This window comes from Stegodyphus dumicola, chromosome 8 (genome assembly GCF_044657685.1).
Source record: "Stegodyphus dumicola isolate Sdum_Otavi_A_Nest chromosome 8, ASM4465768v1".
Classification (NCBI taxonomy): domain Eukaryota; kingdom Metazoa; phylum Arthropoda; class Arachnida; order Araneae; family Eresidae; genus Stegodyphus; species Stegodyphus dumicola.
In genome coordinates this window covers 103,838,481-103,858,144 of record NC_140775.1, presented here as the reverse complement: position 1 = coordinate 103,858,144, position 19,664 = coordinate 103,838,481, and the positions used below count along the sequence as shown (strand labels likewise).

The 19,664-nt window shown below is 30.9% G+C and overlaps 2 protein-coding genes across 5 annotated transcripts in view; one reads left to right on the top strand and one right to left on the bottom strand.

The window, feature by feature from the left end:
• Nucleotides 1-19,664, top strand: part of LOC118186822 (uncharacterized) — a 370,423-nt gene that overhangs the window by 301,051 nt on the left and 49,708 nt on the right. Inside the window, exon 1 of one of the 4 annotated variants that reach the window (XM_085822214.1) lies at nt 5,887-5,907. The exons of the other annotated variants lie outside the window; for them this stretch is intronic. Coding sequence (XP_085678340.1) covers nt 5,902-5,907 — 6 coding nt within the window. The 5' untranslated portion in view covers nt 5,887-5,901. Of the gene's footprint in view, nt 1-5,886; nt 5,908-19,664 lie in introns of those variants that run through there. 4 annotated transcript variants of the gene reach the window in all.
• Nucleotides 1,406-9,324, bottom strand: LOC118186816 (uncharacterized). The gene is made up of 3 exons (XM_035356969.2): nt 9,170-9,324; nt 4,155-4,569; nt 1,406-1,563 (listed from the first exon to the last, which is right to left on the bottom strand). Exons 1-2 carry the CDS (start codon nt 9,176-9,178, stop codon nt 4,177-4,179), a joined length of 402 nt encoding a protein of 133 aa, XP_035212860.1. The 5' UTR covers nt 9,179-9,324; the 3' UTR covers nt 1,406-1,563; nt 4,155-4,176.

Genomic DNA, 19,664 nt, shown 5'->3' with positions numbered 1-19,664 from the left:
AAGTGAAATGGGAATATTAAATACTGTTTCTAGTAAAATAAATTATCGCTAAGAGAAAGGAATTTGATAGAGAGGGGAAAATGAAGAAATTTACCAAATTGGCTCGCCCTAATCATTTCTCGAAAATTTGGAGTCTAAAACTACACTGAAAACTTTGCATTATATGATTTGCACTATAAGAGGGTAAATATGAAGCAGTAATTTAAATAAGTAATGTTAAAGGAATAAGTATTGCATTATTTGCTTTCAAACTGATATTGAAATTTATAAGCCAGACAAAATCTGATTATGATATGGCACCCATCGTTACATGAGTTTCAACATTTCCATTTTAATAAACGGTGAAGTAATATGATTTTATAATCACATATTATCGTATACGCTTCCTTTTTAAGTTAGAAAAGGGGCAAGTATTAAAATTATTTAAACGTGAAATATAATTCAACAATGATGTCAAAAAGTATACAAGAAAAAAGTCTGGAATCTGGAGAATTTATTTCATATTTGCAAAATTTCTGGAAATCATATAAAATTTTCCAAAATAATTGTAGAAACTCGAATCGCAACAAAACTGCCACTTAGAACGTAAACCAGTTCAAGTTATATTTTCGTGACTGAAATATAATGATATAATTACATCAACTCCTATCTACATTAAAATACAGGAAATTCGAATTCCCGCTAGAGTTTCGAAAATTTATTTTAAAGTGTCTATGACAAATACATTAGAAATTTCATAGTAATATACAGAACGAATCTCTTTAAGTTTGCATTCATAACTGGTTTTTTCTGTAATTTGTGCGTTTATCCGCTAGATGGAACTCTTAACAATAGTTGACGATATAACGCAAGCACGTCATTCACGGGCGAACAAAATGTTTCTGCCTTTTAGATGTGCTGAATGGGAGTCGATTTTGACGGTACAAATGAAGACTGTACGAAAGGTCAGGCAAGTCAGTTCTTCAGTGCCTACACAAGACTGGCTGCCTATGCAAAGCGAAAGGCTATCTGAGACCGAAGTCTGCCGCATCATCAGGAATGAATAAATGGAGCACTTATAAGATGTATACAAACTCATGTGCACTTTTTATTGCATTTTTATGGTAATTAAATTATTTAAGAATGAACAATAATACAATATTTGATGCAGAAAATATGCAATTGGAAAAAATTCGTAAACTTATTTGATATTTCCACAATCCAAACTTTGAAAAATTCGCTCCGCAATAGGGGAAAAAAACTATAAATGTAAAATGGCATAGTTAAAGATTAAACGATTTCTTTAATGAAAAATGATAACATAGCCATATGATTCTCTATTTATATGTATATATATATATATATCTTGCGCGTCTACGTATATTATATGGTTAAAATGTAGATTGTACATAACAGTAAAAGAACAGCAAATTTGAAACCAATTTTATTTACCTTTTCGTCATAAGTTACAGAAATTATTATTATGTATAAATAAAAATATATCCATATATATATAATACAGGTAATTATGCATTTGGCTTTCATGGAACATCTGCTTGTATAGTTGTCAATTTGACAATGAACCTAGAATTAAAAAAGCAAGAATTAAAAATTGTCGCCTCCCAGATAAGAAAATTCATAAATAATTTCGAGTCTAATTTTAAATTCTCACTAGCACTAATAAATTGTTACTGTAATGAAATCTTCTTTCTATTCATAAAATTTTCAACAGAGCATTTGTTAATTTGTTTTCTGTTCAAAGAAAACAAAGAGCAAAGATCCTTTTATAAATAAAACATCAAACGATTCTATACTAAATGCATAATCTATGGCTCCAGATATAGTTTCAATGAGTGCAGTAATGCTGCAAATGTACATGATTTTAATTGGATATATTATAAATATAATGTATTTTAAAATATACCAATCATTGTTTTTCTGTGGGAATTAAAGATTTATGGGAATTTTCCTTCCCAAATTAAATGCCCCTAGTTAATTAATCAATGCAATTAATCTCTCGAATCACTAGAGTCTAGTTGAAATTGTATCATGTAGTTAATTTCATGTAGTTAATGTAGTTAATTTCTCAACAATGTTTATAGAAATAACAACTTGTGGGGTTCCTTGGCTTCCAGACCTGACAGTTAAACGGTCTGCTTTATGAAATTTATGCCATTTATTTTCATTAATTTTTATATCAAGCCTAAATGCAGGTCACTTTCTATTATATCATTCCTCCATGAATCCCATTAAAATGCTTAAAAAAACCAGTTTATTTTGTTTAAATTTTAAGTTTTAACTGTATCATGCAGTATAATATAGGTGATTAATAAAACTGTCTGATTTTGCCTTTTGAGTTAAGTTCAGTTTCAGAGTTCACAGCATTGACTTAATGAACAACACTTTATGACACTGGGTAATTAAAAAGTTCTTTTACGACGTTGCTTTATAGTAAAAGTTTCTATTTAATAAATTAGCTTAATTTTAACTCCGAGTTGAAATAATTCCTTCTTGATCAAAACTAATGACCAGCTTTAGAAGCAAATGTTATTCCTTTGCACCTTTTTAAAGTTAGTTATCGGTAAACCCGAGCCGCATGTAAAATCCACATGTATGTCACAATGATAAGACGTATGTGTGTTGTTTGAAAGTAGATCCACTGAAATAGTTACAGTAATAAATAAGATGGGAGCATTAAATTTCACAGCAAATTAATTGTGAAACCGAAGATCAAAATTTATTGCATAAACGACTAAACATTTTAATACCGCGTTTTTATATTCGTAAATGCATCTACTGATATGTTGATATTTGTTGCAAGTTTCAAATTACACATATAAATTAGAATTATTTTTTGTAGAAATTTCTGGCTTAAAAATATAGCAAAGTCATTGCTAGGCAACAGGTAAAATATTATTTTGCGACTGACTACGGAACGAAGTTAGAAACTTTTTTATTATTTAACTATTATGATATATATTTATAAAAATTATCAGCGATCTATATTATAGCAGATAGTTAAGTAATTAAAAAGGGACAAAATTTATATATAAATGTGTATATTTTTAATCTTTCAATTTGTAACCTGAAATGTGCAAAGCATTCTTATAATTTAAAAGACAAATTAAAGAACTTCCTCCTCAAAACTAGCAACAGAATTTACTTATGCGTGTAACTGATTAATGCTGAGATAGCAATATAACGTAACCTCCCGTAGATTATAGGAATTCCTAAGATCTTGAATTTTAAAAGAATGAATTATATAACATCATATTTTTAATTACATCAAAATATTTCAAAAATACGGGCCTAGTATTTTTGGTCGTATATTATAATAAGAATGAATGAAAGGGTTAGAATAAAAATTGCTGATTCTTAAAACATTTGACTTCTTAATGTAGGCTGCATTTGGGATTAGAAATAAAGGTGTAATATATATATTAAGAAAAGGGCAACTACATATGAATTTTCTGTGTGACTAGCCTGAAATTAGCAACTGTTTTGTAAAAAGGGCATATCGTTGATGAAACGAAGGAGTAGAGCATTAGATGAAAAACCTCTGGTTACAAAGGTAATAAATAAATGATTCGGAGGATTATTCACAGCTAAGAAAATTTGTAGAATTGAAGTCTTACTGCTCATATCCAAGACTGTGGTTAGAAAACTGTTTAATTCTTCATGCAATTCTTGGATATTCGTCATAAACGCCCTGCTCAAGTTACTAGACAGCCCCTATACGATGATGTGAATTCAACTGCAGTGACAGAAACCGAGAATACAAAAATTGCGATATATCGATTTTGAAATCGCATTAATCCTTTCCTCTCCCATCTACTTAATGATATCAGTTTCAAAACTAAATAGAAAGTGGAAACTGATGTAAATGATTTTGATCCTTCTGGTTAGTTGCATGATATTCTAACATATGGAATGTTTGTAAATAAAACGTCAGAGGGCAATTGTTCTTAGTCATATAATTTTAGCAAGAATGAAATTTTGAAAGCAGAAGAACGATGGCAAAGATATCTGCATATATTTTCGGATGTTATTTGTTCAGTATATTCAGTAGTTATTTTTAATATTTTCAAGTTTTAATTTCAACAAAGAATGATAAGCGAATTCCATTGCTCTGCCATTTTGACTACCGAGAAGAGAAAAATGGGTAAAATACTTACGTCAGTTTCCTGTAATGTCTCGTCAATGATGATATGCTGGCTCAAAATGGCGTCCTATAAAGCTCTGTGCGTGAACGGGGGAATAGGATTGGACATAAGCTGCAGGTACTCCAACAGAATGGGCTGTAGGTAACCCTATAATATGGGTAGGTACTTTAGCAGCTGCTACCGGATGGTGAGCAGGATAATCCTGAGCGACGGAATAAACAGTCAATGGAGCAACTGGTGCTGAGAACCCGAATTTCAGAGGATTGTACCGGATATCGTACCGGACACTTGTGCCATGAGGACTATGAGGAGGGACATACAATGGATTTGGATAGGCATAAGATGGATCGTGCTTGATTATCAAGCTATTTCCATTGTATGTGGCAGTGCAAGAAGAAACGAAAATTACCAGAGCTATAACAGTAATCTGTAATTAACAAAGAAAAATAATTTTTAATTATGAGTTTACTGCATATAATAATAACAGTAGTTTTCAAATATATGATAAAAACGATTGCCAAACTAAAAAAATATCAAATGCAAAGAGAATTGGTCATAATATTTTGAAGTACAGTAATCTAAAAGTGTTCAATACTACTTGCCTATGGTAATCTTGACTATAAGCACGAATATTCATGCTCGATTCAGACTAATGTTTTATCGCTCATCTTAACTTTTTATTGTTTTCTCTTAACGTTAAAATATCGACATCCCTTACTTTCACGCTAACCATGGATATAAAATATAAATGTATAATTAAAAACACGAAACACTTTATTTAATGGTGGAAATATACTACTATTAATAATTCATTAATTAAAGGTTATTTATGTGTCTTATGTAAATGTTATCCGAGTTTTTTAGGGGGGAGTTAGAGTAAATTTGAAAAGGCTTTTCGCTTTTTCGAGACCGCTTCACCATAAGAGGAATGCCTTCGTGTAGAATTTAAAGGAAACCGGTTTGTATTCCGATTCACATGAGGAAAATCAAAAACCGCATGCAAGTATGTTAACTTTATAATATCGTTGCTGCGAAACACTGCAAAAACTAGTCATGTAAATTTTATGTCATTTTTGTATACCTATTTCATTATTTTTCTTTATATATTACATAAAATTTCCTACTGGGATGACATTCAATTCTGCATGGCTCGACCTTGGACGAATGTCATCTTGAAAACGTACGGTCCGTTCTCTGGGAACCTGACTCAGGGCGAAATACCAGTATTCAGTATTATCATCGCTCGGCCACTGGTAAACCAGAAATGCCTCATTATACAGGATTTTCGAAAAAGGCCTCATATACTTAATAACTTTAAGTACTAATTCTGCACATGTACTTTGAATCACAAAGTTTTTCAAAATAATATGCAGAATATTTTGAATATAGTCTCAAAATTGGTGATTCGGAGAGCTCTTTAAATATGAAACGCATCTTTTTTTCTGTGGACTCCAGGAAAATAAAACTTCTGATTAGCATATTGCTTGGTTAATAAATTAAATAATAGAGGTTTTCGTCTTTAATGTGCAAAATGCAAGGAGATATGCGTCAATTTATTTTCTGACTTTTATCAGTTTTCAATGCTTATCACCGAAAAGCTGAAGGCTATTTGCTCAAATTTAGGGGAGAGGCTACAAAATAAATGTTGTTCTCTTCAGTGATTATTTTTCCCGTATTGGATAAAACTGCGCTGTGAAATTTAGAGTAGGCCCATTAAAAATGTTGAATGATAATCAAGCGTAACTTAAAACACGTAGTGATGGAGGTAAGTAATTAAAGTAATTACAATCTCAACTAACTCTTGCCACGTCTGTTTTAACAATGTTCCTCACTCACCTCCACAAAGACACACACACAAAAAATTTAGCTAATTCTTTTTTTTTTTAATGTTATCAATTGCATTAGGTTTTACTAAATTAAATGAATCTGTAACCAATGATAGAGCTTATTATTACAGACCAATTTTATTTTGATGTACTTTTGTAAAAAAAAAAAAAAATGTAAAAAAAATTTCTGCATGTAGTCAGAATTTTGAAATAATTATACTTAAGTAATTAAACTGAAAATGAAAATTATTATTTAATAACTAGTAAACCATTCAAGATATCATAAAAAGGAATTAGAAATGTCAGTTTTTTCATTAAAATTCTATGTAAGTTTGGAATTACTTTCACGTGTAATATAATTCATGTGTAATTTTGTATAACAGGAAAAAACAAAGTTGTGTAAGTTACCAAAAAAATCACTCGCATCTGTTTTATGTTATGCTGAGTATTGCTTTATTGTTTTCCACTGCAAGGTTCAGATTTTGTAAATGGAAGATAAGAACATATAGAAGATTCAAAAAGGCATTTTAATTTGAAGAGGTTTTTTACTGTAAGAAGATTGGATCGTACTACAAATGGAATTAATTTTCATTTTAGTATATTTTCTACTTTTTCAAATATTAAGAATAAGAGCAAAAGATTATTATAGCTTTGCTTTAATACTTAACTTTAATCATTGAAATAAATATATTTATACATATATACTAATAAAACAAGTGATCCGTCTATCAGGAAATGCCTCAAACTTTGAAAGAAATATTATGAACACAATTTTAGAAGAAGATTAGCAGACATAGTTTTAATTTTTAGGCAGATTTCCTTTTTTCAGAAATTCTATACATTAACCTAACATTTTTTATAAGTTTAAAACTGCAATCATTCATCTACCTACCAGAATAACATGACAAATTATTAGTGTTAAGGATAAGAGGTTCGACTCCTCGAATTCTGTGAATCTCGGAAAAGATTCAAAATTCGAAAATTCAGATTTTGTCGGGTTTTTTTTTTTTAGTCCAAAGGGATTTGAGTCCCGAAGGACTATTACTTTCGTTTTGGCATTTTGCGTCGGACTCCTATAAATGTCGGTTCACTTTTCAAACTGTTGCCACAAAATGTTAGAATCCTGCATTATATTTGAAGAAATTAAATAATGAAAAATCGACATAACTGTATGTATATTTCTCCCATTGGAATAAAACAACGGTATCTAGAGCCATCCAATTTTGAATGACGTAATCCTACTGCGAATATGGGAATCTGAAATCCCAAATTTGAAATTTGGAATTTGTTTTATGATCGATTTCATATTTTGTAAAACTTTAACGAATTTTTGAGTAACAAAGCCAACGATTTAAAAGCGAGCAATGGCAACATTTTACGAGGGGGAAAAACATTTTTATCTCCAGCGCGTCGAACTGTGCATTGGAAATTCTAAAGATAAGCTCATTTTAAAATTATTTTGCAACACTGCTATTGAACTAAATTTTAAAGTTTAAGTGCAAAGAACATGATATTTAATAAATAAAGGTAACACACAAAATGTTAAAGAAACGCTCCTTTGGACATAATTTAAAATCTGAACCATTTCAGATTTTTTTTTCTTTTTTTTCCCCGTCGTTTTGATTCCTTGACTACTGATCTAAAAAACTATTAATTATTTTAAATCAGAACTTCAGAAAGCTTAGTTTTGTTGGCTTCCCATAAAAGTGTTCACGGAAAAAAAGTCACTTTCCGAGGATCTTGAGGGCCAATTTTTTTCAATAGTCCATCTAATGAAATTTGCTGGAATTTTCACGTAATAGATAATTTGTGCTTTCTCTAAATTAAGTCTCGAATTGTGTACTTGATATATAAAAGCTATGTACACTTCCCTGCACTTATCTATTAATTGAATTATTCAGCCATTGTTTTTGTACTTTAGGCTGCACCTGAAATTTGAAATATTACCCAAATGATTTTGCGAAACCATAGAGAAAATGATCGTCGAGTTTCAAGAATATTAATTATGCAGTTTATTTACTAAATCCCATTTTATCTCCTTATTAAATATAGGTGTATTTTTAAGAGCTGTATCCTTAGTTTTGCACTTCAATAAAGGCAAATAGCACAAAACTTTACTTAATTTTACTTGATTAATATGCTTCCTTTTATTTATTTTTATTTGACGGATTAAAGATTTTATACATTCGAGGAAATTAAAAAATTCGCACTTGATAAAATTTAGGATTCGTCCTTCCCCTAAATAGAAGAAAGCATTTTTTGTGCAGGAGAAAGAATTAAGTTGGGAGAAGTCGGAACAGTCATAACTTCTTCCTTAAAGATAAAGACACGAGCGACCGAGCGGTAAAATCGCTGAACACTGATAGTTCGGTCGAAGGTTAGAATCCTGCGAAAGAAGCCAGCTGCATGGGCGTTTTCGTTGTTTCCCTCATGTGTAACGTCTTTATAAAAATTTCCTTCACAAAGACGTCCACGAAGGCATTCTTCTCCTCTGGCAGATAGCCTTCGAGTGCTTTGCGATAATCAGATAAACCAAACCAAACCTTAAATATAAACGTTTTCTGCTGGTGGTTGTATGAATAACAATATTCAACGCTGGTCGTTAATTCGGGATTCGATTTCCTGCGGCTGAATAGGCTGCTATGTAGGGTTTCCTTGGTGTTCTTGTTGAAACAGATACTCATTTTTACAAAACTCCTATCAAGGCATTATTCCTAAGCATAAAAACCGTCTTTCTAATAAATAACCTATCGCGAAATTAAGCATTATACATTAAAATAAGTTCTGTAGAGACCATCAAGCATTTTATTTTGGAGCTGGAGACTTGAAAATTGTATAATGCCTTCACCGGGATCCGAACTCCGGGACTTTTCGATAGCCAACCACGCGTGCTTTCCTATTACCCCATGAAGGCTTGCGGTAATGAGGGAGAAAATACCTTGCCGTTTATTTTCACTCAATGCGCAATTAAACTGGATAATAACTTTTGAAAAGTAAAACATAAGTTCACTTAAAATTATAAAACTGCTGAATTTAATCTACAACTTCCAGTGATTCTGAAAAATCGTAGCCTTCACTTAGCACTTAAAGTCAAGCTTTTTAAGTACTAATTCACTTTAAATTATTAAGTTTTTCATTTTAGAAAAAATAACGTATTGTTATTGATAGATAAAAGTAAACTTACGAAAGGCCAATACTTACGGTGTTCATTGTAGTGCTGTAAAGTATTCCAAGAGCTTTAATACTGTAAAGTGTTTCAAGAGCTTTAATATTGTAAAGTGTTCCAAGAGCTTACTGAAAATCAGCAAAAAAAAAAAGGAATGTCTAAGGCGAATGCTGAATTCTCCTTGCCCGGCTCTCTATATATATTAGGTATCTGCAGCATCGGACTCATTCCTTCCTTTCAGTGATTCTCAAAACCAGGTCAAATATTCTGTTTTAACAATTGGCAACATGATACAATATTACTATCACTTAACACTACATAAAGATAATGCATTGGCTCCCTATTTCTGAAAAGCACAATGAAGCAGCCGGAACAATGTCTCAGAAGCTCATAACAGGAAGAGAAAAGATGGTTACCATTTCAATTGCAAGCAGGGAGCACTTAAAAGAGAAATATCTTCAAACGTGATCTAGAACATAATTATTGTTAAGCAGTAAACAGATGCTTGAATCACTTTGTAGTATTCTTTTTTAAGTAGTTTAAAAACCTCATCTAATTATTTATGGCTTTCTGTATAGCAGTTTTCTAGCATACAAATGTGTAATGTGATGCAAAGCTAACTAGGTAAAATAGGAAATACCATTACTTGTTTCTTACATGGTGAATCGTTTTTAACTTAATAACATTTCTGGTAAAAAAAAAATATTTTGACCCAATCTATCGTTGGGAGCCGAGCTGATGATGATTAAGTTGATGAAATTATTTAAATTATACAGTTTTTAATTTCAATTAATATTTTCCAGTTTTAAGCTTTATAACCTTCAAAGAATAGTTACATTTGCTTTTAATCGATAATTTGTTTTGTATTTCATTACCAACAAAAAGGATAATGTCCCACAAACTTTTGTTTTTATATTTCAATTCGCTTAAATTATTATATAATTATTTCATGAATTTTCTGCAGTTATTATCAGTTTACCAAATATATCACGAAGTATTTTACTACTTACTTCTTTTAAACTCTGTTTTTAAAAATGTAAGTTTATTGTCTCTTACTTATGTTAACATATTTTCCCAGCTTCTTTTCTGATAGAAAATATTTTGCCCTTTTTTGCACTTTTTGGTTAATATATTATGCAGTATTAGCAGATATCTATTACTTTTTAAAAATGTATTATATTTTAATTACAGAAATAATATTTTATTTTGTTTTCTCACCTTGCTCTACTAATACTCATTATAGTTGAAGTTAAGCTAAATAATACCAGTATAATGGCTTGTGAGTGTTCAATAAATTTATATTTATTAAATTAGTTCTTGGAAGACTATTAGTCAGATTAGTTTCATGATGCAAATATCTGTCTCATGAATTTCTCTTGCCCTCCCCAGATATTTTAAGTTTTCATATAAATTTTCCTGTAACTCAAAGCCCATAATTTTTCACATTATTTCAAACTATATAACTAATAAAGTATTGAAATTATAGCTATTGATAATATTAAAGTTCTCTCTAAATATTAAAGTAATTGTCCTTCATTTTAAATCAATAGCTGGAAAGAGTTAATCAAGAACCAAGAATTTCCATGTAGTTGTCAAGCACCTAGACAGGAGGGAAGCGGAGTTCTCGAAACTCCACAGCGCTTCGCGTGCTTCTGCAGTGCACAGATAATAAGAAAGTGAAAGTATTTTTGTTCATGATAAACGGGGATACATAATTTTGCCCAGTATTTTACAGATTTTCTGTAAAAAAAAGATCGTCTCAATAAATATTTTTCGCTAGGTGGGCTTTTTCCGTTAGGTATCACCTTAGGTCGAAAGCCCTTTCAGTGGTGCAAAGTATTAAACAGATGTTGTCTTACATCTATCTTTAACCAGAATTTAATATTAAAATATGTAATATTTTTCTATTTGTTTAATTCTACTACACAATTTAAAGCACGAAGTTTGATATGTATAAGATCTAAATAAACAAGGTAATTATTAGTAATTAAAAAGCCAAATACTTGCGCTAAAGTTGCTAAGTAATAAAATAAGAACTTATATTCCTAGTAGATGATATATAAAAATCTCTTCTCATATAGATACATATATCTTTTATTTTTGCATATGTTGAATTACATCTGTTTTATATGATTTTGGGCTCGGTGCATTCAAACTGAAAATTTTAATTAGATTTTCAAGCATTTTTGCTTATTCATGAATTTTGCTGTCATTTTTTACTTGACCTGAATATAAAGCCGAATAAATGTGTTTAAAAAATTTTATATGGTTTTGCATTTTCCAATTTTGAATTAAATAAATTGCATATGATTTTGTTTTTTCAAGTGTTGGATTATTATTTTTGCAAGTTTGGTTTTTAAACTCCATCTACTCAAAATATTTTTTTAATTTGTCTTTTGTTTCGCTATGTTTTCGGATTTGTCGTTGTTTTATATGCAATAATTTTTGCACTGCTTACTTCGGCTTGAAAGCATTGAAGTGACAGAGACACAGATTACTTTGACTGTCTTTCTAAGATTATTTTTTTCCAAGAATTATTTTTTAATTTTTAATTTAATTTATGTCTTTATCAATTCAGAAACAGACTACTTTATTTATTTATTCTTTCGTTGCACCAGCCGCCTGATGACGATGCAAAGAAAGATGTAAATATCATTTTTCGTTTTGGCCAGTTTTGCCGGGCTTATCATGACGACTTAGAATATAATAAGACCTTTATTAATAAAAGTTAGGTCAAGAAAATTTTGGTTAATAAAATTATATAATAATATAATGACATTTCATAAATAATGGGTCCATAAGCAATGCGATAGACTGTAATACATCCAGTTTCTTACGACTGAGGGGACTATTCCTTTTACATCTTTAATTATTTTTCCAACCATTCAGAGAGATCCCAGTACGATGTTGATCACAAAAACTTAAGAGTTTGCTAAAGTATTTAGTAAGATGAGGGATACATCTCAGCTGCAAGGATTGCAAATCAGCCTCGTAGAGAACGATTTCAGCAGGAGTACTGTTGTGAAGTTCTGTAATAAGGCGAGCTGCACGCAATTGTACCCTTTCCAGTTTTTGAAGATTTGTATCCGAGGCGACATGATAGATTTCAAAGCCATATTCAAGAATCGGTTTTATAAGGCAGGTATAAGTTGTCCTTAAAGTCTTGGAGTCAGCGCCCCAGTCGCAGCCAGAGATAAATTTCAAAATATTCAGTCTCTTTCTAGCTCTAGATATCAGTAAATCGATGCGCTTATTATGAGTAATTTTAGAGTCAAGGACAAAACCAAGATATTTGTATTCCTCTCACACTATAAGAGGTGAACCTTTAGGAAATTTTCGGACTTTAACTATATACCTGCCTGCTTTTATAAAGAACACAGTTATAGATGTAAGAGGATTAAAACTAAGTTTGTGGTCCCTAGCAAAATCCTGAAATTTTCCGAACTGAATTATTTATACTGGATTCGAGATTGTCAATGTTTGGATCACTACACCAAAGTACAATGTCATCAGAAAATAAACAAATTTTGCAATCATGAGTAATAAGAGATTTCATTCTGGAGATGTATAATGCAAAGAGGGTGGGACTCAATATAGAACCCTGAGGAGTCCCTTGTTTTGATCAGTATCCATCAGAGACAGCGCCGTTATATTTAATATTGAAAACCCTATTTCTGAGAAAATCGCAGATCCATTTTTGTATGAAATTTTTTTTTTAAAATATACAACAAATAATAAAGAGTACAGCCATTAAAATTATACAGAATTTCTTTTTCAAACAATTTTTTTGTATCACAAAAAAATAGAGAAAATTACTTGAAAATAGGTGAATTTTAATAACACACCATAGGTGAAAATTCTGGGTCTCCTTGTGATATGCTGCCATCTACTATTTAAAAAGAAAAGTTCAAAGTATATTATATAGTCATTTTTATTCATTTACGGTTGAATTTAATGGTTTCAGAAGCGATTCAAGTTGGTTTTTCCATGTAGTGGAACACTGAGCAACAAAGGGTTCACAGGTATCGATTCATCTTTTTATTTCTTGGTAAGCATAGATGCGCTTAATTTCTGCATTCACTTTATTGAGCTCAGTTCTAACAGACATTTATCCTACCTGAATAATTTTTTTCTCTTATGAATAAGAGGCCTCACTGTAGGTAAAATATTTGTGAAGTTGGGTTGGAAATTCTTAATATTTCCTCTTGGGATAGCTTACTTAGCAGCTCTTAAAATGATCTCTCTGAGATAAAGGGCAGTGTTGGTCCAAATCATCGGGAAAAGTAATCGCAATCGTAATCGTATTCGCAATAGTTTAAAATTATTAAATAAAAAATAAATATTCGATAAAAATAATTATTAAATAATTATTTGATAATAATTATTCGAATTACTCGAAAATAATTATTTGATAAAGATCCAATTACCTTTTTTAAAATTCTAGTAGTTCCTTTTAATAACATTTATTCTTAATAGAAACTTATATCCGGTCAGTATAGGTAAGTAATCTCTTCCTATGTTATCCAAAACATTCTATTTGCATTTAGAATATAAATCAGGATTTACATTAGGAACATCGAAAGCCTCGTTTGTAGCATAGCCATAAAAGGAATGAGTTGGAGATTTGTCTTTTAAGAACAAGAGAGTTGTATCATCAACAATATTTAATCATTGAGCGCCACTCTGATTGTTGGAAGAGCCACCCCATTATTTAGTTTTGGTATTGAGATTTCCCAGTAGAATAGTCTATTTATTTGAAATAAGTGACAAGCCATCATACAAGCCTCTGCATTCAGGTGGTAAGCCTGCATTAAAAATTTGTATTCCAGTCTAGAGTTATAACTTGTATTTTTAGGTCATTTTATGTATATGACAATTATTCGAATTATCATATACTTCGTAAGTGATAATTATTCAATACGTAAGTTCGTACTATTCCCAGTGTAACTCTGATTAAATATCCGGTTATAACCACGTGCAGTGCTGATAAGGACCACGTGTTTCTGAGACTCCTTCCCCTTTATTTTTCTTCTTTCTAGGTATTTCTTTCTCCTGATGAGGAGGGACCTTTAGCTGCCCTCGAAATCGATTGTTTCAATATACTACGCTAAATACAAGGTTGTTTTAACGATTTTGATTGTCACATTAGCGTATTTCTCTTCTAGTTCTAGTCTTATATGATAATCTCTTAATTTAAGTTGGTAGGTAGGTCTAAGTTTAGTTTCTTTTAGTGCAAAAATTTGAACTTCATGCTGATCAGCTAAATCTGAAATTTCGTCCAGTTTTTATATTGTAACATAAGTTTAGAGTCCAATGATATTGCATTGCGATACTCTTAAAGGATTGATGCTTTTAATTCTAGTTGGAGACTAGCAGACTTTTCGGCCTGGGCCCTCTTTCTAAACCCCCATCGCGTCCTTTGTTTACCCGCGCTATAGACGATGCGGTATCAGATAAGATACGCAAACTAATCAAAGACAAAAGGAGAGAATAAGCAGCTTTTCTTAGTGTCTAGTACTCCGAACACTCGAAGGTAAAAGACTGACTTTGCTCCGGTAAGGTTTAACGAAACACTTTCTTTATATCCCTTTATCACTGAATGCTACTACAAGTAAAAATTCATATTAATATTAGAGCATTTTTAATAAATGTAATAAACCTAATTAATTAAAAAATTTATTTCAAGTTTTAGGCATAATATTAAAAAAATAATATACCAAAAATATTAGCCCGAAATACAACAGAATATTTAAACTTAAACTAATTATTTTTGTAATCAGAGACTTCCGAGGAAACTATGAAAATTCAACTTTTATGATAAAATAATATGATAACGGTAAATTAATTCAAAAGAAATCAAAAATATTTTCGAACTTTCTGCAATATGAATAACAAAATATTGTAATATTTTAAACAGATAAATTAAATTTAATATGTTTTGATATAGTCTGCAAGCAATGCTTAATTCCGACCTGAGCCTGGCTTCCGGTATTTCATAATATTTTGTAAGAAATTACAATTTGAGGTGACGTGCATCGAAGCCCAAATGAGATTCATTTTTGACGAAATGGCTGAATAAAATATATACTTCAGAGTCAACTGAAATGCTGTTCTAATTATTTATTTTTGAATTCTATTCTCGCTCTAAAGCTATTTGATTTACTGTTTAATTTAAGTTTTTCTGTTTTAATTTCATTTAATTTTCATGTTTTATTCGTCATTTATTTTTCAATTAAATAATCATTAACAACTATTATTTATTATAATAATAGTAATTAATTAATAATTCTTACTATTATTTATTATAAATAATAATAATTAATTATTATTTATAATAAATAATAGTAAGAAAACGAATTTATTTGCTTTATTGTTTATTTATGTGGCATTTACTAATATTTATTTAATAATTTATTTCTGTAGTTTATTTTAATTATAGCTAGTGATCATTTTATTATTTATTTTGATTATTTATTTATTTTTGTTTCTTCTGATAAGGTTAGGTTCTGTCACCAGCCTTAACCTTATCGGTACTAAGCCGTAACCTTTTCGGTTAGGCCTTATCGGACACTATGGGAGGTCAGAATGATAGTGAATTCTACCATTAAGATGCTATCAGAATGTAGTGAAACGCAATAGGTTTTATTGTCTCCATTTGTAATAGTCAAAGAACTATTTTTTTTCTTAAAATTTTCTTTGTTAATAAAAACAGGAATTATATCTAAAAAGGAAAGATTTTGAAGTTACTTTCAAAACTTAAAGTTTTTTATTGTAACGTAACCGATAAGGTTAGGTTCCGATAAGTTTGCGTTCTGTCACTTCTCATTCTAAAAATTTAATGATGTTACAATAGAAAACTTTTAGTTTTGAAAGTAACTTCAAAATCTTTCCTTTTTAGATATAATTCCTGTTTTTATTAACAAAGAAAATTTTCTGAAAAAAAAAAAAAAAAAAAATAGTGGAAAGCGAAATACAAATCTGAATAGTTCTTTGAGTATTACAGATGGAGACAAAAAACCTATTGTGTTTCACTACATTCTGATAGCATCTTAATGGTAGAATTCACTATCATTCTGACCTCCCACCCAATGGTAATTACCCTGCTCAACAATCTTATTTCATGCTTGAATGAGAGTGTATCACGAACTACTTTATTACGCCTGGAAATCACAGAACAACGCTTAATGAGCATTGAAAGAAATGTTTCAAGCTTTATTCTTGTCAGAGATACTTAAAACTCCACTTTTCCTTCCCCATTACGAAAAATGGATTTATTTTTTTAAAGATATAACATCTACTGTATAATTATGACATACTTAAAAAAAATTTAAATGTCCTTAATTTTTAGGAGTGAAAGCAATAATAATATTCTATTTCTGAATTATTTCATGAAGGATTTGTAAAGAATAGCTATCAAGCCAAAACTTAGTTTTTGAATACCGCATATGCTCGTGCAATATTACTTTGATTTTCACAAAGAACTGTGAGAAAAAGGTATTGAACCCGTAGTTTCCACACGGACATTTTTGTTTGTCAATCCCTATATTTAGCTTTATGAAAAATCTGTTTAATGTATACGTATTTATGATACTTTTTTGATGCCTTAAATTGTAAGATCTCTTTTAGATAATGTGATCAAAAATAGTTGTTAATGAATTGCACTGATTGCATCTGCTTCCTGCCCACTGAAACTCTTGAAGTGAAGAAAGCAACTCAAAACTGAATCAGTATACATGTATAAGAGTTTTTAACTTGCTGTATCAAGAATTTGGTTGTCGAAATTTTTATTTGTCTTTTTTATACATATTTTGGACTTCCAGAGTTATCACAAGCTTTGCATGCGGAATTAATGTGAGGAACTAAATAAAATGTGTATCGTCCATACCTGAAAGTTTATGTTGAAATTTCTGAAGATTAAGAGCAGACATTAGACGAGAATATAAGGAATTTATTGTGCTCTTACTCTTGTAACACGTATCAGTGGAAATATTTTCTTTTTAGACTAAACTGTAATTTTTTAAATAAATTACCAAAAAAATGCAAAATCTTATGAAGTATTCAAAGAATTAATAAATTGTTAATGATCTTTTCGTAAAGCCTTTGTTAATTTTCTAACAGTTTACCAACTGGGTCTCTTCTCCTATTCTTTCTACTTTTTCCTTTCCTTCAGAGTTCTATAATAATAATTTATTCAGATTATTAATTTATTATAGATAATTATAATTTATGCAGTAAAGATTAAGAAGAGGTAATGTAATTATCCTGTCAGTGCATCATTCTCAAATAAAGCTATAGATTGGCTTATGGTATTGTCAAGAAGGAAGAAGATTCTGTCGAAAAAGAGATAACAACACTGGCTTCGTTAAAATTATTTTTATTGTTCAAGAGTTTGAATGTGCTGAACATGAAGAAACACGGATGATAAGACATGAACATTAAAAAGAATGTGTAACTGTAGGAATAAAAGAACGCTAAAGGTATTATATTTTGCTAGTCCAAAACATTTTGTGTACAGTTGTAAGGATCTTAAGTTTTACTAACGTTTATTTTATTTTAAATCTTTACTATCACTTCTTATTTTCTACTTCCGGCCAGAATTATAAGCGTGAAGGAGTTTATGCAAAGTTGTCTGGCGAACGCCAAGTATTTAAGTGTGGCCTTTTTGCCAAGCAGAAGAGAGGAAGCCGTGAGTTCGAAGCAGGCCGCTTACCTTAGAAGTTACGCAGTTGCTACTTTGCCTTCCAGGCCAGAGGTTTTAATCCTCTTGATAAATTAAACGTATTGTAGTGTTCACAGTCTCTGTGCTACATACGCTTTCTGTTATTATAAGGCCAATCTTATTCTAAAGTTAAATTAGAGTTTAGTTTTATTTTGATATCTTTTAAGTTAGACCCCGAGTGGAGGGTCATTGTATTCCGAAGTACGGAAGTCATTGTATATAAAGAAAAAATAAAGGGTTTTGTATACCCTTCGTCTGTATCCTGTCTACTTACTACAATTAGTGAACATAGCTTTAGTAAGCTCTCTGTTCTAGTCAGGTCATTGTATGTTTCCGAAGAAGGTTAGAAGAAACATTGAACCTGATACAGTAACTCTATAGATTTATTTTAATTTAGTTGATTATGGCAAAGCACACGAAGGCTGTCTGCTTGAGTGAACCGATGCCACGTGGTAGACTTTCTAAGTAAAACTGGCTTTCATCTACGTACTCCAGCCCTTTGCCTAAAATCGAAAGACCAACTACCAGTATTCATCTACTTAACCGCACTGTCACTCTTTGGCTGGAACTCAGCAGGAGTCAGTAGAAGAGAGCTAACAAGAGAATGAAGATGGAAATGAAATAGAAAAGATGACACCTATAGCCTTTAGAATGGGAAGGCAAGCTTTTCGGCATTATGGGTGAAAGCAATTAGTTCTAATTTAGTGAAATCATAGTTGCCTGACTTTATCTAGAACAATACTAGAAAACTTATGTAAATATCATTTTAATTTTGTCCTATTTGAAATGTGTGCTGTATGTCATTCGTTAAATAATCTCCTTTCTGACATTACTCAACACTACCTTTTTTTCGGGAAAAATTTTAAACAGTACAGATTATTTGAGTTAGCAGAACGAAGATAACAGTGGCCGAGGGCAAGCACTCTAAATCCATAAGGAAGGTAATTTTGAGTCGGCAGTTTAAAAATGAGCACCAGACTATGGTTTTTATTGTGATGAGAAATTTACATGCTAGTGTAATTCTAAGGGAGAATTTTTCAAAGTTTGCTAGCGGAAAAATCAGTTTTCAGTAATATATGGCGCAGTTGAAGCTGAATAAACTGGTGGGAAAAGAAGAAGTTCTACCGCCAGCCTTCGACTTAAAGGATCTGAAGCCGGAGGAGAAAAATAAATTGGAGCAGTTCGTAAGAAATGTATCACAAGATTGTCCCAGGTGATCAATCATTTGATAGAAACATGAAATCGCCTTTTCCCTTGTACAGTAAAGCCCTACCACTCACAAGATCAAGGAAAAAAATCACAGAAACACATATTGCAGAAATGCTGAAAAATAAAATTATAATTCACAGAAGTAGTCTGTACGTTAGTCTGGTATCACTATGCCCAAAAACGTTAACGTCTTACCAACGTATTTCAAAGCATTTCATTTCACTATTGATTATAGAAAACTAAATAGCTTAACAAAATATCCGATTTGTCCCATACAATAATTGAGGAAATAATAAGGAAAATTAAATCCACAAAATATATGAAATCGTTAGGCCTCACTTCTGCATATTTTCAGATGTGTCAAAGCATCGGACGTACCACAAACGCATTTATCACGAAATCAGAGGTTTATGCCTTTCTTAGAATGTCTTTTGTATGTATGTATGTATGCGGATCACCCGCCACTTTTCAAAGAACCACGGATATAATCTTAAGACCTGTCCTCGGCAAATCAACTTTTTTTTTAACTTAGATAACATAATAGTCACAACCAACTCAACTGATGAATACATTCAGGACTTACGCGAAAATGTTTTGCTTCC